Source organism: Callorhinus ursinus, unplaced genomic scaffold, assembly GCF_003265705.2.
Source record: "Callorhinus ursinus isolate GAN/ISIS: 27379988/994484 unplaced genomic scaffold, GSC_fseal_2.0 scaffold24, whole genome shotgun sequence".
NCBI lineage: Eukaryota > Metazoa > Chordata > Mammalia > Carnivora > Otariidae > Callorhinus > Callorhinus ursinus.
This window is the reverse complement of record NW_027397086.1, coordinates 17,996,351-18,016,675: the sequence shown is the minus strand read 5'-3', so window position 1 is coordinate 18,016,675 and position 20,325 is coordinate 17,996,351. Positions and strand designations below refer to the sequence as shown.

The 20,325-nt window shown below is 42.5% G+C and overlaps 1 protein-coding gene across 6 annotated transcripts in view; it reads right to left on the bottom strand.

The window, feature by feature from the left end:
• Window positions 1–20,325, bottom strand: part of SUSD1 (sushi domain containing 1) — a 127,105-nt gene that overhangs the window by 24,045 nt on the left and 82,735 nt on the right. For all 6 annotated transcript variants that reach the window (XM_025888078.2, XM_025888080.2, XM_025888079.2 and 3 more), the window contains 2 exons: window positions 10,437–10,528; window positions 8,797–8,983 (listed from right to left, as the gene is read on the bottom strand). In XM_025888078.2, coding sequence (XP_025743863.2) covers window positions 8,797–8,983; window positions 10,437–10,528 — 279 coding nt within the window. The remainder of the gene's footprint in view (window positions 1–8,796; window positions 8,984–10,436; window positions 10,529–20,325) is intronic.

Genomic DNA, 20,325 nt, shown 5'->3' with positions numbered 1-20,325 from the left:
TGAGCAAGGAGCCTGATGTGGGCCTCAGGCATGACCTGAGCTGAAGGCAGAAGCTTAACCAATTGAGCCACCCAGGCGTCCCTAGATAGTTTTTTAAAGCACTATCAAATATGATGGTTGCCAGAGGGTAGGGGGTTGGAGTGGACAAAATAAGAGAAAGAGATTAAGAGTTAAAATCTTCCAGTTACAAAATAAGTAAGATATGGGAATGTAATGTACAGCATAGGGAATACAGCCAATAATATTCTAACAACTCTGCATGGTGACAGATGGTAACTGGAGTTATCGTGGTGACCATTTCATAATGTATATAAATATCAAATTATCATGTCATATACCTAAAGCTAATACAATTTGTACGTCAATTATTCTTCCATAATAAAGCTCTATCGAATATGTTAATTATACATCACCTACCAACCCTTTTGTTAGCCACCTTTATACACCATGCATCCTGGGAGGCTGGGAGAAACAGCCATGGAAGACACAGTTTCTGCTTTCCAGGAGTTCGAAGTCTCACAGTGGAGACAGTTTCGTAAACACATGGCACTTAGAGCTACGATAAAGTCGTACACGGGGCATTGTCGGCGTGCAGAGGAAGAACACCTGACCAAGGGCAGGGGGTGGAGAGACCATCGAATGCTGAAATGCATGTACCCAGGGGCAGGTGGTAGGAGAGCAGGCAGAGACAGAACCGCAACCCTGCAGGAGTTCAGGGATGCTGGAAGGCGGAGTCCCGGCCTGGAACAGGCACACAACCAAGGAGGAGGTGTGGGGATAGGTCAGATTGGGGGTCCTGGAAACAAGAAGTCATTTACAGAGTGTTAGCAGATGTGAATTTTAGAAATGCAATTTAGACAGCTGGTTGGAGGATGAATTGAAAAAGAGCAAAAGTACAGGTTGTCCAAGACTCTAGGTATGCAGTGCCTGAGGTCTGAAGCAAGTGAAGGGCTGAGAATGGAGAAGAGGGGGCAGATGGAAGAGACACTCGGGGCCACTGAGAGCCCCCAGTAACTTGTATAAAACACTGCCAAGTCTAGAACTTCTTCCAAAGTCACCCAGATATGGTCACATAAATTCTGGTTTCTGTAAGCCTGTGGGATTGCCGGGGACCCTCAAGGTGGCCTGAAACAGCCCCTGCTTACAGCCGAGGTCTCACAAAAGGTGTTGAAGGTCTACCTCATTTCCAAGAGATTCTGGATCTGACACCCCTGAGGAAGACAGCTGCAAGCTTCCTGCGGGAGTGAAGGGGAGAGGGGGCTGAGATTTGAAAAACCCCGACCAGGTCCCCCAGGGGAGTGTGCCCCTTCTAGTTTGAGAAGTTCTGCCCTCAGCCCTTCACGCGAACAGGGAAATGCCCTTTCATTTGTGATGTTTTGCTGTCACCACAGAGTAAGTGGTTTTTATCACATACTTCCTGTTTTCAGCCCCAAGGGAGATTTACTGTTCACTCTGTGTGTGAGAACCCTCCTCGGCCTCTTTTAAATTGTTTGCTCTTCTCTGAGATTAATAATTTTAGTTCTTCTAATCTCTTGGCTAACCGTTTAAGGCCCCTCCCCCCCCCTTTCTCATCGCCCTCGGTCAAAGCAGAACAAAGTGCTTGCTGGGCTTGCAGAAGGCGGGCCCACGGAGGGAGCAGGAAGCACCCCCCCTCCGCCCCCCGCCCTTGTTGCTAGTTTCTGCCATCCAGCTGATACTATCACCATGTGACTTCCAGACTGCTTTCTGCTCTGAGACCTTCCCCACCTTGGTTTTTAAACAGGAGACTTTTTCTCTCTAACGTCAAAGCCTGAACTTCATCAGGCTCGTTCTTAGCTACATTTGAAGGTTAAATAACCTTAATTTCCAGCCATGTTTCCAGAATGCTGTTCCCCATCCCCCAAACTGGTGTCCTGGGCAGATGTGTTCTCTCCTTTCCATGAGCCTCATTACTGATTTAAACTAGATCAGACTCAAGTCCAGAATCGGGTCTCGTCTGAGCTGGAGAGTGTAATTCTTCCACCCTGGGTATGTGAGGTGGGGGAGGACCCAGAAGGGAGAACCTCATTACCATTCCTAGGTGTCGACAATATCCATCCTCTACTTGAAGCAAACGACAAAGGAAAACAGAAGGGCTACCATGTGAGAAAACCTTACAGAGTAAGGAGAAAAGCAATGAAGGAGAACGTGCCCTACAAAATATTATATATAGTATAAAATCATAATAATTGAAAGAGTGAGGTGCAGGCATAGGACAGGCAAAACAATGGAAGAAGCTAGACAGTCTAGAAAGAGACCCAAACAAATAAATGAGAATATAGTGTATGACATGGACAGTCTTTCCAAACGTGGCAGGAAACTGGCTTATCATTTAGGGGAAAAAATGACCGTGTAAATTTAGCTTTATACCATGTATCAAGATGCATTCCAAGTGGGTCTACGTTTAAAGGTGAAAAGCAAAACTATTAAGAAGCATTAGAGGGCCACCTGGCTGGCTCAGTCGGTAGAGTATGTGACTCTTGATCTTGGGGTTGTGAATTCAAACCCCACACTGGGCGCAGAGCTAACAAAAAAAGCAGCAGCAGCAGCATTAGAAAATATTAAAGAATAAGAATTGATCTGGGGCGCCTGGGTGGCTCAGTCGTTAAGCGTCTGCCTTCGGCTCGGGTCACAGTCCCAGAGTCCTGGGATCGAGCCCCGCATCAGGTTCCCTGCTCAGCGGGAAACCTGCTTCTCCCTCTCCCACTCCCCCTGCTTGTGTTCCCTCTCTTGCTGTGTCTCTCTCTGTCAAATAAATAAAATCCTTAAGGAAAAAAAAAGAACTGATCTAATTTCAGGGCAGAGAAGGCTTTTCTTGGCATGATCAGAGGCAGAAACTAAAAAAGCATCAATAGAATTGATTACATGAAAACTTAAAATGTCTAAATGTTAAAAAGTATATTGACAAGAAAACTAAACAGTAAATAGTATGGGGGATTATAATATGTATAACAAAAGATTAATATCATTCATGTAGGCAAACTATCAAAATCAGTAAGAGAAAGGAGGTAATATAAGTGAAAATGTGTTAAAATCCTCCCAAAACATACCAAAATGAACAAAGAGAACCAAAAATAGAAAATTATATATCTGCACCAAAACTAGCAAAGGTCCCAACTTTATACTATAAACTTAAAGTAAATGCAAGGAATTAACCCACACAAATAAATACACATAAAGACACTGTGATGGTTCTCTCCTAATCCTTGGCACCTCCCCAGATAGACCATGCCACATGCTGAAGACGTGATCAGTTGGAATTGACAGCAATAGAAAAAATGGTAGCTACACCGTAAGTCATCAGCTATCACATGGCTGGCTTCATCTCCCCTATCGATGAAGTTATGAGACTTAGCCTTCCAGGGAAAAGGAACAATCTTTTCACCTTTAATCCCCTCTTCAGCACTTAGCACAGGTCTTTGTGCATAGCAAGTCAATAAATGTTTGCTGGATTAAAATGTTATGTCACAGTATGCCCTTCCCACACTTCTATCACACACAGAAACTCTGGTTTTTAGGCTTATGAGGTAAAAAAACGTTCCCATTCATATTTTGTAAAAGCTAACACTAATAGAAGAAAAGAATAGTATGCAGCCTATTTTCCTCTGTGGTGTATCATCTATGTCTCCATGGGGCCTAGCCCTGCATGTGGATGCTTTCAGGGAGGGGAGCTGGGAGATATCCATCCCCACATAGCCATTCACTTGGGGGTTTGGGGTTGGATTTGCAGCTAGAAAGTAGCTGGGAGATTGCTGGGGATGAGAGCAATCGATGGCCCCCGGAGGAATGGAAGGGCATGTGCGCTCCCGTCTGGCCTGATCTAACATTAGATATCCAGATGTCAAAACACTTGTGTCCATGAAAGATTCTGAGAGAGTCCGGACAAGAGGGAAACAGCGGGGTGAAGGCCAGTCCCTCTCCTGACCTCTCCTGCAGCTTCAGCCCCTGGGAACCAGGGGGCCCAGCAGGAATACATGTGGTACACTGGAACAGCCTAAGGAGATAGGGTTCTCAGAGGACACGGGTGCACCAGCTTTGGATGGTCTGTGGGTCGCCAACCACAGAAGAATAACTCCTTCTGCAGAAGAACTCAGCAGACTTGGTCCCGCACAGTCCTTCCTGGGGGCACCCAGTAGTCATGGAGAGGAGGCAGGGGCTCTGGCTCCTCGTTCTGCAGGTGGAATCAGAGCTCCCTCCACTGGACCTACCCTCCATGAAGGGGGCAGTCCGATAATGCTTGGGACACACATGTGTCTTTTCAATCGCTTTGCTGAACATCTGAAAAAGTACATTCTCTTTTTCTTCTCATGAATGCAGGCAGAGATGGGAAATTCCCCATATAAGTTGCCAGGCTTGGTACTGAAGGCAAACTTGGGAAGGAATGGTTTCCTTGACATTTTTTCTTCCCTCTTCTCCTCCGGCATTCTTGATTCTTTTTTTTAATTTAATTTATTTATCTGAAAGAGAGCACAAGCAGAGGGGCAGACGTAGAGGGAGAAGCAGGTTCCCCACTGAGCAGGGAGCCCGACGTGGGGCTCAATCCCAAGACCCTGGGATCATGACCTGAAGTGAAGGCAGACGCTTAACCGACTGAGCCACCAGGCGCCCCTGGCATTCTTGATTCTGTAATAAATATTCAACCTCAAATGATCACAGTGTTGGGTGCACCAGTGGTTTTAGCTTGACATTTCCGTGCACATTTGCTGTCTCTCTCTCTCCCTCTCTCTCTCTCTCTCCCGCCAGTTTCCCCTCCCTGGCTTTCTCTCGCTCCCTATGGTAAGATAGTTTTGCCTACAGCTTTCTGACTTGGCTAAAAAATAGCATAGCTGACGTGGGAAAGCCCTTCTGACTCTGTATCTACACGGAGGATGGAAGTTTGCTCTTCATCCTGTCCTGAAGGGAATATAAATGGTGGAGCTCTTCTGAAGAATTCAGCTCACTGGGCTCTATCTGAGGAAGCTTGTCAGCCCCGAGGCAGAGACTCCGCGAGAGGATCTGGTCTCACCCTCGCTCTCCAGTTCTCACTGGGACACTTGCCTCTGTCCTTCAACATGCCTAGAATTTGCGCCCTCCTCTGAGGTCAGCGACATATTTAAAGCACTTGTCTTCATCCTGTTCCCATCAGTAAGATTTAGTTTAATGTAAGACATGAGGGAGGGAAATTCCACTCACTTTTCTTCTGGGAAATCAGGTGCTGCGTTTTCCAGACCCAAATCCCTTGCCTCACATTTCTGGTAAAATTCAAAAGTTCACGATTTTACTGAAACAAAGCCACATCTTAGGCAATCAGGCATACCTCTCTTCATATCAACATGAAAGGCTCTTTTTTCTCCCCTTTTATGAAAAAGAGGGCTTGGGTGGCTTTTTGTTTGTTTGGTTGGTTTTTACCCCTTCAGAAGATTGTAACAACTTGAATTTTCACACACTTTTTAAAAAGTTTCAAATTCTTGGGGCGCCTGGGTGGCTCAGTCATTAAGCCTCTGCCTTCAGCTCAGGTCATGATTCCAGGGTCCTGGGATTGAGCCACATCGGGCTCCCTGCTTGACGGGAAGCCTGCTTCTCCCTCTCCCATTCCCCCTGCTTGTGTTCCCTCTCTCGTTGTGCCTCTGTCAAATAAATAAATAAAATCTTTTAAAAAATATAAAAAAATAAAATTTCAAGTTCTTTAAAGTAGGGTAGAGTTGGAAAATATGCAGCCATTGTCTCCGAGCTTAGCTAAGGGTCTCAATGGATTTAAACAGCTCCACAGTGTCCCCTGGTGGCCATGAGCACAGGGCGCTTGAGCTACTGGGGCTCTACAGAGCCTACAAAACAAGGTAGAAGTAAGTGTCTCCTCAGGAAGAAACTCTTCTCCCCAACTCAAAAAACATGATATACTAATTTGAATCCGCAATGCAAACCATCCAAAACACAAGGACCGAAGAGCAGGAAACTAAACAGCTTTTCATTTGAAGAAGTCACCAGAGGAAGGAATGCCCAATTGAACATTACTTCTCTTTCCAGCCCAAAAGGTGGTGAATTCCTTTCGTCTGAAAGTCTTTCTTCACTAACCAGGCATCCCCTCAACACCAATAATACCCGGGGGCCACTCAAGGCTTGTGCTATGTGGCAGCACTGTCTTTACATCTCTGCCTTTGAGGAGCTATTTTAGGAGGGGAGAAAGAAAATAAACAAGTACATTAAAAAATGCTGCAAGTTCTGACAACAGGTTCTGTGATGAAATTCAAACAGTATACGTGGCTAGAGACGGATGGGGTGGAGATGGAGATTATTTGTGCAAGGACGGGAGGGAGAGCTCCTCTAAGGTAATGACATCTGAGCAGAGACCCGGATGATTATAAAGAAGCCACATGCAGAGAGTGCCCCAGGAAGAGTAAACAGTAGATGGAAAGGCCTGGATGCATGAACAGGTTTGACCCGTCTCAGGAGGGCAGGGAGGCAGCAGATGCTTAGTGAGAAAGGGGGGGAGTAGAGGAGATGAAGTCAGTGAGGAAGGTGGGGGTCAGGAAGCTGGGTTCTATTCTTTTTTTTTTTAATTTTTTATTGTTATGTTAATCACCATACATTACATCATTAGTTTTTGATGTAGTGTTCCATGATTCATTGTTTGTGCATAACACCCAGTGCTCCATGCAGAACGTGCCCTCTTTAATACCCATCACCAGGCTAACCCATCCCCCTACACCCCTCCCCTCTAGAACCCTGTTTGTTTTTCAGAGTCCATCATCTCTCATGGTTCGTCTCCCCCTCCGATTTACCCCCCTTCATTCTTCCCCTCCTGCTTTTTTTTTTTTTAACATATATTGCATTATTTGTTTCAGAGGTACAGATCTGTGATTCAACAGTCCTGCACAATTCACAGCACTCACCATAGCACATACCCTCCCCAATGTCTATCACCCAGCCACCCCATCCCTCCCACCCCCTGGGTTCTATTCTAACACTAATACAAACTCACTGGACAGTTTTCAGCTGGGGATGACATGTTCTCCTATGCATTTTTTTAAAAAATCACTCTGACGCCTGAGTGATCTTTTTAAAGTCATGGTCTTCGTTGTAACTTGGGGGGGGCGGGGGGGCGGGAGACTGACAGGCACCCACGAAAGCAGAAAGACCAGTAAGAAAGCTACCACAGGAGTCCAAACGAGAGGTGGCTGGCTTGGATAAGGCTGCTTTGTAGGGAAGAGGAAGGTGGGGAAAGTAGTTGGATACAGAATCTATTTTAGAAAGCAGCCAATGGGGCTTGTTGACAGATTAGAAGTCGGAGGGTGGGGAGGAGGGGCACAGAATCTCTTTGGCCTGAGCCACGAGTGAATGAGAATGCCAATACCCGAGACAGAGAAGCCCGGGTGGAGAATGGCTTTGGAGGTGACAGAAGAGTTGAGAAATCAAAATCCTCTTGGACTTGCCTATTGCGCGTACAAGAGATGTTTAAGAGATGACTGGATATATGAGTGTGGAGCTCAGGGGAGGGTCTGGGACTAGGATACGTATTTGGGAATCCTCAGCATACAGGCAACGCTTGTAGTCAGGAGACGGTATCGGCACAAGGGGTGGCTAACGAAAAGGAACAGAAGCAGGCAGAGAGGACATCAATAAAAGAGGACGGAGCCAGCGATGAAGCCTGAGGAGGAGGAGCCAGCGAGGAAGCCTGAGGAGGAGGAGCCAGCGAGGAAGCCTGAGGAGGAGGAGCCAGCGAGGAAGCCTGAGGAGGAGGAGCCAGCGAGGCAAGAGGACCCAAAAGCCAAGCGAAATGGCGTTTCAAATAGGAAGGGATGTCAGCTGCTGTGGGTGGGGAGGGAATCAGATACAAACAAAACTGCCCAGTGGATTTTGTAAGATGAATACACTTCCAGTAAAGCAGTGTGGACAGGACAACTGCCTTCGGATTGGAACCAGTTAAAGGGAGAACAGGAAATAAGGACGTAGAGCCTACATAACAGACACTTCTTTTAAGGAGTTTCACTGTAAAGGGGATGCTGAAAGAAGTAGCCGGAGGGAATATGGGATCAAAGGAAGTGTGTTTCTTGTTTCTTTGTTTTCATTTTTAAAAAAGGAGATACTACGACATGCTCATGCCGTGTTGGGACTATTTCTCTGTTGGGGGGACATGATGATTAGGCAGGAAAGGATGGGGTCCAACGTACCTGAGGGTGGCAGTCACCTGAGGAGTGGGGACAGGAGAGAAGACAGAATACATGGTTCTGCATGCGGGTAGCAAGGGGAGACTTGGGAGAGGCAAGTCCTCACCTGATTACTTCTAATTGCTCAGTGAAGTCAGAAACAGGAAGCTAATACTCTGAGTATTAGCTCAGAGTGGGGGAGGGGGAGGAGGAGAGGGGAGCATCCCAGAGTTGAGAAGACAAGAGAAAATGAGTGGAAAATGAATTTGCTAGGGGACCAAAGTGGGACTGCCAATCACTTTTCCCTGAGAATAACCGACTCTTGAGGCATTTGCGACAAAAAGACAATCACACATACCTGAGAAACAGTAATGCGAGCCTTTTAGGTATGAAATATGTTAAATATTCCAAATAACCCGAAGGAATGTACCCAGCACTCATGGACACGTTAGCCAGGATTTGATTCGTGTTACTACTTTGTCTCGACTATCTTTCTAAGAAAGAAAACATGACAGGCACAACCACAGGACCCTTGCATCCTCACTCTTCAGGTTCACTGTACAACAACAGGAAGCAGTGGTGTTCCTCTTCATCGGGGCCCACCTACAGCTCTGTGGTGACCTCGTTCCTTCAAATGCTGCCATTCAAGACTTACCTGTAATCTGCGTTGTCAGGGAGAGGACCACGGGAAGCTGAGAGGACAAAGCGTGGACGCTGACGCTGTAGTTGGTACCTGGACGCAGGTCCAAGCACACCTCAGGAGCCTGGCTCCTGGCAGTGATATTAAAGATCATCTCCTGGGCAAATTCCTTCTGATACCATCTCTGGCCCTGAATGTGGAACTGAAACAGAAAATTCACTAAGTGAACGGCTAGCTTGAGGAAGGCTCCAAATGCCTGGATACTTGCCCTCTCTCACGAGCCATCTTGCCCTCGACTCTAAAGTTCCTTCAAAAAGTGAAACAGAGGGGTGCCTGGGTGGCTCAGTTGGTTGAGCGACTGCCTTTGGAGCGACTGCCTTCGGCTCAGGTCATGATCCTGGAGTCCCGGGATCGAGTCCCGCATCAGGCTCCCTGCTCAGCAGGGAGTTTGCTTCTCCCTCTGACCTTCTTCCCTCTTATGCTCTCTCTTTACCATTCTCTCTCTCTCTCTCTCAATAAATAAATAAAAATCTTTAAAAAAAAAAAAAGTGAAACAGAATGGTAAGCAAATCTCAGAGTCGTCATACCCTAAGGACCGTCGTTACAATGTATCAGTACAATAAAAATATTTTTAAATCAAAATGTACAAAAGGCCAAAATCCCAGTGCTAACAACGTTCTCATTCTTGTTCTCACATCTCTGATGCACAACACCGAAATGTCTGTGGGCGGGGGCAAAGCCACAGAACATTTTCTACAAAGAAAATGAGGAATCTGAACTAAGGCTTCCCCAAAGCAGGACCTGAGTGATGATACTCCTAGCTGGCCTGGTTAAAGCTCAGCAGGGCTTTTCTCCTTGGCCTGCCCCCTTCATTTTTTTTTTTTTAATAACGCATTTTTTATTTTGTGAACACAGTATTTGCAATGTGACGGCCATACACCTTCCAATCTTGCTATTCATTTTACAACACTTGAGGTTTAACTGGATGACCCTGGACCTAGGCAAGCCACAGTGTCTTCAGGATCACGGAGCAACTTTCAACAGTTTAATGTGGTACGAAACTGAATCAAAATAGGAGCTATTTATAGATGAAGCAGCATTTAATGCTTCATATAAAGCAATGCATATTTTTTTAAAAGTTAAAATGCATATTATCTACATAGATGTGCCTGCCCCCTTCTGACATTCTCCACACTTTCGGGTAACATCCCAGCACCTGGCCCAAGAGACATACTTCTCTGCCCACTTAATTTCTTCTAGTAGCAGCTCTCATCCCATGGTCTTTACCTTTCTTACTCACAACCACAATAGCTTCGAAAGTTCCCCCTTACTCTCTAGACACGTCCAGATCTTGATCAGAGACACTGGCCTGAAGAGACACACACAGGCAAAAGCCACGGGTTCCTTCCAGGGATGTGGACATCAGCTCTGCATCAGGCTATGTGCACAAAGTAACTCGCATGGCTTACTCAGCAATCCCCAAGGTCTCTCTCTTCAAATACGTAGAAGTGCCCATTTTCTTGCTTTTTCTTGCAATTCTTACTATAAATCTGCCATTGATAATAACAGCTACATAAGTAGATTTTTAGGTTTGCTGATATTTTTTTAAATTTCCCACACTAGACAACATCTATACATAGAGTTCGGTAACTTACTGAATACATCTCCTCTATATCAGCTGTCTTTGTACTTCTCCATCTCAAGCAGGTTTCATTAAATATTGAAATGTTACCGATGATCTGTTTTACTGCAGCGGGGAAAGAATGAGAAATCAACTTATACTCGATACAAACATACTACCTTTCATACAGCATGGAACTCTTGATCTTGGGGTTGTGAGTCAGAGTCCCATGTTGGGTGTAGGGATTACTTAAAAAATAAAATCTTTTAAAAATTACTAACTTTTTTTTTTAAAGACTTATTTATTTGAGAGAGAGAGAGAAAGAGAGCACTCATATGTTGGGGGGGGCAGAGAGAGAGAGGACAAGAGAGTCTTTTAAGCAGACCCCACACTGAGCATGGAGCCTGAAGAGGGGCTCAATCCCATGACCCTGAGATCACAACTTGAGCCAAAACCAAGAGTTGGATGCTTAACCAACTATGCCACCCAGGCACCCCCCCAAAATACTACCTTTTAATCAAATCATATACATGGGATGATTTCAGCAGTATTTTTTTTTTATTTTATTTGTTTATTTGACAGGGAGAGACACAGCGAGAGAGGGAACACAAGCAGGGGGAGTGGGAGAGGGAGAAGCAGGCTTCCTGCTGAGCAGGGAGCCTGATGCGGAGCTCAATCCCAGGACCCTGGGATCATGACCTGAGCCGAAGGCAGACGCTTAACAACTGAGCCACCCAGGTGCCCCATTTCAGCAGTATTTTGATTTAGAAATTAGTCGTAGCAGCACTTTTATATTTATGTAAACACAGTTCTGATAAAAGATTTAAAATCAACATGTACCTAATCAGAGGACCCCTCTTAAAAATTACTTAAATCCAGTCACTGCAAACTCCCCTGGTTTACTAACCTAAAACTGCAATTCAGCCTTGGACAACCTCATTTATATAAATAAGTATCAATTTCAAATTCTGAGCTGGGAGCAACACTTTAGCAGAGAATTGAGAAGTGCTCTTTGAAGAACTGAAAAAGATTTGCTAAGAAGTTTCACAGCAGGGGTACCTGAGTGGCTCAGTGAGTTGAGCATCCAACTCTTGGTTTCAGCTCAGGTCATGATCTCAGGGTCCTGAGATGGAGCCCTGCATTGGGCTCCCCACTCAGTGGGGAGTCTGCTGGAGATTCTCTCCCTCTGCCCCTCCCCCTACTCAAGTTTTCTCTCTCTCTCTCTAAAATAAATAAATAAATCTTTTTAAAAAAAGTTTCATAGCAACACTGCAATAATTAATAAATGATAAAGACAACTCCCAAAGCACATGGAAAAAGAAGTCTCATGGGAGCCAAGCCTTTATTGTGTAAGCCCTTGGCCTGACAGTTTTCTATGAATGAAGCCATGTTGGTAGACGTGACCCTTCTTTATGGATTGGGCAGCTTTGCCCAAAGGAAACCTGTTCTACAAGTCACAAGCTGTACTTCAAATGCTATAAGACAGAGTAGATAAGAAAGTACATGTGATTCAGAATAACGCAATCTCACCATTGGGTATAGAAGGTTTTCGAGGTAAGTAGCAGTGGTCCAAGGAACCTTATGTTTATAAAACTTTCCAAACCAATAACCTCAGGGCGCCTGAATGGCTCAGTCAGTTAAGTATCTGCCTTCACCTCAGGTCATAATCCTGGGGTCCTGGGATTGAGTCCCATGTCAGGATCCCTGCTCAGCGGGGAGTTTGCTTTTCCCTCTCTCTCTGCCCCTGCCCCTGCCCATGCTCTCTCTCTCACACACGCTCTCTCAAATAAACAAAATCTTTAAAAAAAACAAAAACAAAAAACCTCAATACTATTTAAATAGTTCCAGGGGAGGGATGGTGGAAAATTAATTAGTTAATAATTAAATAAACAGTTCCAGACCATACAAAAAGGTGGAAAGTTTCCCAATTTATTCAAGATGACTACATAACCCACAACAACACAAAAACTGTGCAAGGATAGCGCAATTACTAAACACACTGTGCCAAACTCACTCATTAATATAAATGCAAAAATAAAATATTAGCAAATAGAAGTCAGCAGTACATTCAAAGAACAATACACTGTGACCAAGGAAGATTTATTCCAGGAATACAGAGATGATCATTATTGGAAAAGCTATTAATAGATTAAAAGGGAAAAGCCATATGGTTACTCTTACAACCATAATGGTTAATACATTTAATATACATTCCTGACTAAAAACCTTAGTCAACTAGGATTTAATTTGATAGAAATGTCTTAACTTAAAAGAGTGTTTATCAGAAACTACCACCCTGGGTAGTAAAACAATGAGGCAATTTCTAGTAAAGTTGAGAACAATAGAAGGATGCATGTTCTCATAGCTATTATTTAGCATTAGCTAGAAGATTCTAGACAACATGGAAAGAGGTGAGAACAAAAGAGCTATAAATCCAGGAAGAAAGGGAACAAATGTTACCACTGCCAGTAACCCTAACAGAATCCACTGAAAAACAAATATGAAATAGTTTGAAAGCAATGTTAAAACAAATACAAATAATGGGACTTCAGCAAAGCATACCCAAATACAAGAACATAGAAAAACTAGTGGTTTTTGATGTATCTGCAAGAACAAGTATGGTAGGCTGAAAATGTGCCCCCCACAAATGTCCACATCCATCTGTGACCATGTTACCTTACATAGCAGAAGGACTTCACAATGTGATTAAGACAGGGAGATTATCTGGGATTATCTAGATGAGCCTAATGTAGTGACCACAGTCCTTACAAGAGAGAAACAAAAAGATCAGGGTTGGAGAGCCATTTAAGGACAAAAGCAGCAGTTAAGCCAAGGAGCTTCAAAAATGGAGGACGAAGCCACGAGATAAGGAATGTAGATGGGATCTAGAAACTGGAAAGAACAAAGAAACGGATTCTCTTCCCCAGCCTCCAGAATGAAGACAGGTCTGCTGCCACAGCAATTTTAACACAGTGGAACTGTTTCAGATTTCTGACCTCTAGAAGTATAATAAATTCACATTGTTTTAAGCCACTAAATTTGCAGTAATTTGTCATACTAGCAATAGGAAAATGAAACAACAAATAAAATACAACAAAAAGGCACAGCGCCCAGCCACTGCAGTGCACTGCTCCCGGCCACCAGGTGCACAGCTGCCTCCCTCTACACACTGCACCCAGCCACTGATGCACGCTGCACCCAGCCTCGTGCACCCAGCAGCCCCAGCTTGCAGCCCCCAGCTACCGCAGCACTTTGGGGAATCCAGCAGAGGACTAGTGACCAAGTGCAAATTTTGCTAATACCACCTCCTGCTCTCAAGTTCCCCGGCAGGCACTCTACCCTGCCTGGGACCCACTAACACCACAGAGAGCAAACACAGCCCACAACACGCAGAGAGTCAGTGCAGACAACTACACTGAAAGAAAAGAGACTCAGACACAACAGCAGGCTACACACATAGCAACACAGAGAGGATACTCTCCTGGAGTGCCAGGTTCTGGTGAACAGGCGACACTGCACTGTAGGGTACTCCAAGACCTCTTCTTCATAAAGTCACTACTTTCAAGAGTATAAGACATAGCTGACTTCCTTAACACATAGAAACAGACACAGAGGGGCAGACAAAATGAGGAGACAGAGAAATTTATCCCAAATGAAAGGACAGGACAAAGCCATGGCCAGAGATCTAAGCAAAACAGATATAAGTAACATGCCTAATAGAGAATTTAAAGCAATGATCACACGGATACTCACTGGACTTGAGAAAAGAGTGGAAGACATGAGATAAGGAATAACAGCAGAGATAAAGACCTCAATAAATGAAATGCGAAACACATTTGATGGAATGAACAGCAGAATGGAAGAAATAAAGGAACAAATCAGTGACCTAGAAGACAGAGTAAAGGGAAGTAACCAAGCTGAACAAAAGAGAGAAAAAAGAATTATGCAAAATGTGAATAAACTTAGGGAACTCAGTGACTCCATCATATGTAATGACATTTATGTCATAGGAGTCCCAGAAGAAGAAGAGAGAGAAAGGGGACAGAGAATTTATTTGAAAAAATAATAACTTGACGCACCTGAGTGGCTCAGTTGGTAAAGCATCTGCCTCTGGCTTGGATCATGATCCCAGGATCCTGGGATTGAGCCCCATATCAGGCTCCCTGCTCAGTGGGGAGTCTACTTCTCCCTCTCCCTCCATCCCTCCTCCTGCTCATGATCTCTCACTCACTCTCTCTCAAATAAATAAATAAATAAATAATCTTTAAGAAAGAAAGAAAGGGAAAAAAAGAAAAGAAAAAAGAACAGAACAGAAAAGAAAAGAAAAGAAATAGTAACTGAAAGCATCTGCCCTCGGCTCACGTCATGATCCCAGGGTCGTGGGATCAAGCCCCACATTGGGCTCCCTGCTCTGTGGGAGGCCTGCTTCTCCCTCCCCCACTCCCTCTGCTTGTGTTTCCTCTCTCGCTGTGTCTCTCTCTGTCAAATAAATAAATAAAATATTAAAAAAAAAAGAAATAATACTGAAAAATTCCCTAATCTGGGGAAGGAAACAGATATGCAGATCCAGGAGGCACAGAGAACTCCAATCAAAATCAACAAAAGCAGACCCAACCAAGACATACTGTAATTAAATAGCAAAATATAGTGATAAAGAAAAAAATTAAAGCAACAACAACAAAAGAAGAAGAAGAAGAAGACGATGACGACGACGACGACAGTAACTTACAAGGGAAAATCCATAAGGTTGCAGGACATTTTTCCAAGAAAAACTTTGAAGGCTGAAAGGGAGTGGCATGATATATTCAAAGTGCTGAATGGGGAAAGTCTGCGGCAAAAAATACTCTATCCAAAAGGCTATCATTCAGAATAGAAAGAGAGAGAAAGAGTTTCCCAGACAAACAAAAACTAAAGGAGCTTGTGACCACTAAATCAGCCCTGATAAAAATATCAAAGGGGATTCTTTGCGTGGAAAGGAAACCAAAAGTGACAGTATAAAAGTAGGAAACACAAAAGCAGTAAAAATGAGTATTTCTATAAAAAATGAGTCAAAGAACTCACAAAATAAAACAATGTAATATATAATAACATACTTCTAAAACATGGAGAGAGGAGAAAAGACTGGGTTCAAACTTGAGCGACCATCAACTTAATATAGACTACTATGGGCAGAAGACATTATATACAAACCTAATGATAACCATATATCAAAAACCATAATAAACATGCAAGGAATAAAGAGGAAGAAATCCAACTATATTACTAAAGAAAACCAGTAAACCAAGAAAGAGAAAGAGAGAAGAAAGTATCAGAGAAAAACTTCAGAAACAACAAAAAAACAAGTAACAAAATGGCAATAAATACATATCTTTCAATAATTACTTTGAATGTAAATGGACTAAACACTCTAATCAAAAGACATACGGTGACAGAATGAATTAAAAAAAAAATCTATAAGCTGCCTACAAGAGACTCATTTCAGACCTAAAGACACCTGCAGATTGAAAGTAAAGGGATGGAGAAACATCTATCATGCAAATGGATATCAAAAGAAAGCCAGAGTAGCAAGATATTTATATCAGACAAAATAGACTTTAAAACTAAGACTATAGGGGCGCCTGGGTGGCTCAGTTGGTTAAGCGACTGCCTTCGGCTCAGGTCATGATCCCAGGGTCCTGGGATCGAGCCCCGCATCGGGCTCCCTGCTCGGCGGGAAGCCTTCTTCTCCCTCTCCCACTCCCCCTGCTTGTGTTCCCTCTCTCGCTGTCTCTCTCTCTCTCTCTCTCTCTCTCTCTCTCTGTCAATTAAATAAATAAAATTAAAAAAATAAATAAATAAAACTAAGACTATAATAAGAGACAAAGAAGGAAACTATATAATAATAAAGGGGACAATCCAACAAGAAGATATAACAATTGTAAATATTTATGCACCCAACATGGGAGCACCCAAATACATGTAACAGTTACTAACAGACATAAAGGAGCTAATCAATAATAATACAATAACAGTAAAGGACTTTAACACCCCACTTACATCAATAGATCATCTAAACAGAAAAATCAACAAGGAAACAGTGGCTTTGATTGACACACTGGAATAGATGGATTTAAGAGATATATTCAGAACATTCCATACTAAAACAACACAGTACACATTCTTTGCAAGTGCACACGGAACATTCTCCAGAATAGATGACAGACATATTAGGCCACATAACCAGCCTCAACAAATTCAAAAACACTGAAGACATACCATGCATCGTTTCTGACCACAATGCTATGAAACTAGAAGTCAACCATAAGAAAAAATCTGGAAATACCACAAATACATGGAGGTTAAATAACATGCCACTAAACAATGAATGGGTCAATAAGGAAATAAAAGAAGAAATAAAAAAGCACATGGAAACAAATGAAAACGAAAACACAAAGGTCCAAAACCTTTGGGATACAGCCAAAGTGATTCTAAGAGGGAAGTTTATAGCAATACAGACCTACAAGAAAAACCTCATATAAACAACCTAACCTTACACCTAAAGGAGCTAGAAAAAGAACAACAAACAAAACCTAAAACCAAGAGAAGGAAGGAAATAAAGATGAGAGCACAGGGCGCCTGGGTAGCTCAGTCAGTTGTGTCTGACTCTTGATTTCAGCTCAGGTTATGATCTCAGGGTTGTGAGACTGAGCCCCATGTTGGGCTCCACACTCGGAATGGATCCTGCTAAAGATTCTCTCTCTCTTCCTTTGCCCCTCCCCCCTGCTCATGCGTGCTCACTCTCTCTCTTGCTTTTTTGTTCTCTCTCTTAAAAAATTTTAAAAAATTAAAATAAAGATGAGAGCAGAAATAAAGATATAAAAACAACAACAACAAAAAACTCCATAATAGAACAGATCAATGAAACCAGGAGCTGGTTCTCTGGGGGGGTAAAAAAATGATAAACCTCTAGCCAGATTTATCAAGAAAAAAAGAGAAATGACTTAAATAAATAAAATCACAAATGAGAGAGGAGAAATAGCAACCAACACCATCGAAACACAAACAGTTGGAAGAGAATATTATGAAAAACTATACGCCAATAAATTGGACAACCTAGACGAAATGGATAAATTCCTAGAAATATGTAAACTACCACAACTTTGAACAGACCAATAACCAGCCAAGAAATTGAATCAGTAATCAAAAAGCTCCCAACAAACAAAAGTCCAGGACCAGATGGCTTCATATGCAAATTGTAGCAAACATTTAAAGACAAATTAATACTTGTTCTTCTCAACCTCTTCCAAAAAGAAGAAAAGGAAGGAAAAGTTCCAAATTCATTCTATGAAGCCAGTATCAACCTGATATCAAAACTGGATAAAGACACCACTAAGAAAGACAACTAAAGGCCAATATCCCTGATGAACATAGATGCAAAAATCCTCAACAAAATACTAGCAAACTGAATCCAACAATACATTAAAACAATCATTCACCACGATCAACTGGGATTTATTCCCAGGATGCAAGCATGGTTCAATATTCAAATATCAATTAATGTGATACATCACATCAATAAGAGAAAGGATAAGAATCATATAATCACTTCAATAGATGCAGAAAAAGCATTTGACAAATACAACATCCATTCATGACAAAAATCCTCAACAAAGGTCTAGAGGGAACATACCTCAACATAATAAAGTCCTTATATGAAAAACCCATAGCTAACTCATCCTTAATGGGGAAACACTGAGAGCCTTTCCCCTGAGGTTAGGAACAAGACAAGGATGTCCACTCTCAACACTTCTATTCAATATAGTACTGGAAGTCCTAGCCACAGCAATCAGACAACAAAGAGAAATATTATTAAGGCATCCAAACTGGTAAGGAAGAAGTAAAGCTTTCACTATTTGCAGATGGCATAATACTATATGTATAAAACACTAAAGACTCCACCAACAAACTGCTAGAACTGATAAATGAATTCGGTAAAGTTGCAAGATACAAAATCAATGTACAGAAATCAGTTGCATTTCTATACACCAATAATGAAGCAGCAGAAAGAGAAATTAAGAAAATGATCCCATTTATAATTGCACAAAAAATAACTAGATACCTAGGAATAAACCTAACCACAGAGGTGAAAGACTTGTGCTCTGAAAACTATAAAACACTGATGAAAAAAATGGAAGATGACACAAAGAAATGGAAAGACATTCCATGCTCATGGACTGGAAGAACAAATATTGTTAAAATGTCTATACCCAAAGCAGTCTACATATTTAATGGAACCCCTATCAAAATACCAACAGCACTTTTCACAGAACTAGGACAAACAATTCTAAAATTTGTATGGAACCACAAAAGACCCCGAATAGCCAATGCAATCTTGAAAAAGAAAAGCAAAGCTGGAGACATCACAATTCCAGACTTCTATGATATTGGCCAAAAATGGACACAGAGATCAATGGAACAGAAGAGAAAACCCAGAATTAAATCCACAATTTTATGGCCAATTAGTCTTTGACAAAAGAGGAAAGACTATACAATGGGAAAAGGACAGTCTCTTCAACAAATTGTGTTGGAAAAACTGGACAGCAACATGCAAAAGAAAGAAACTGGACCACCTTACTAAACCATACACAAAAATAAATTCAAAGTGAATGGAAGACCTAAATGTGAGACATGAAACCATCAAAATTGTAGAGGAGAACACAGGCAGCAACCTTTTTGACATTGGCTGTTGCAACTTTTTTCTAAATATGTCTCCCCAGGGCAAGAGAGACAAAAGCAAAAAATAAACTACTGGGATTACATCAAAATAAAAAGCTTCTTCACAGCGAAGGAAACAATCAACAAAAAAGGCAACCTACAGAATGGGAGAAGATATTTGCAAATGACATATCTGGTAAAGGGTTAGTATCCAAAATATAAAAAGAACTTATAAAACTCAACACCCCAAAACCAAATAATCCAATTTAAAAATGGGCACAAGACATGAACAGACATTTCTACAAAGAAGACATACAGATGGCAAACAGACACATGAAAAGATGTTCAACATCAGTTACCATCAGGGAAATGCAAATCAAAACCACAATGAGATATCACATCACATCTGTCAGAATGGCTAAAATCAACAACACAAGAAACAACAGGTGTTGGTGAGGATGTGGAGAAAAAGGAACCCTCATGCACTGTTGGTGGGAATGCACACTGGTGCAGCCACTATGGAAAAGAGTATGGAGGCTCCTCAAAAAGTTAAAAATGGAACTACCTATGATCCAGCAATCACACTACTGGGTATTTACCCAAAGAATGCAAGAACACTAATTCAAAGGGATGCATGCACCCCTATGTTTATAGCAGCATTATCTACAATTGCCAAATTATGGAAGCAGCCCAACTGTCCATCCATTGATGAATGGATAAAGAAGATGTGGTATATATATATATACAATGGAATGTTTTTTTTAAAGATTTTATTTATTTATTTGACAGCGAGACACAGCAAGAGAGGGAACACAAGCAGGGGGAGTGGGAGAGGGAGAAGCAGGCTTCCCGTGTTGCAGGGAGCCCAATGCGGGGCTGGATCCCAGGACCCCAGGATCATGACCCGAGCCAAAGGCAGATGCTTAACGACTGAGCCACCCAGGTGCCCCTATACACAATGTAATATTACTCGGCCATAAAAATGAATGAAATCTTGCCATTTGCAATGACATGGATGGAGCTACAGAATATTATGCTAAGTGAAATAAGTCAGTTAGAGAAACAAATACCATAGGACTTCATTCATATGTGGAATTTAGGGAAAAAAAAGAGATAAATCAAGAAACAGATTCTTAACTATAGTGAACAAACTGATGGTTACCAGAGGGGAGGTGGGTAGGGGGATGGGGGAAATAGTGATAGGGATTAAGGAGTACACTTGTCATGAT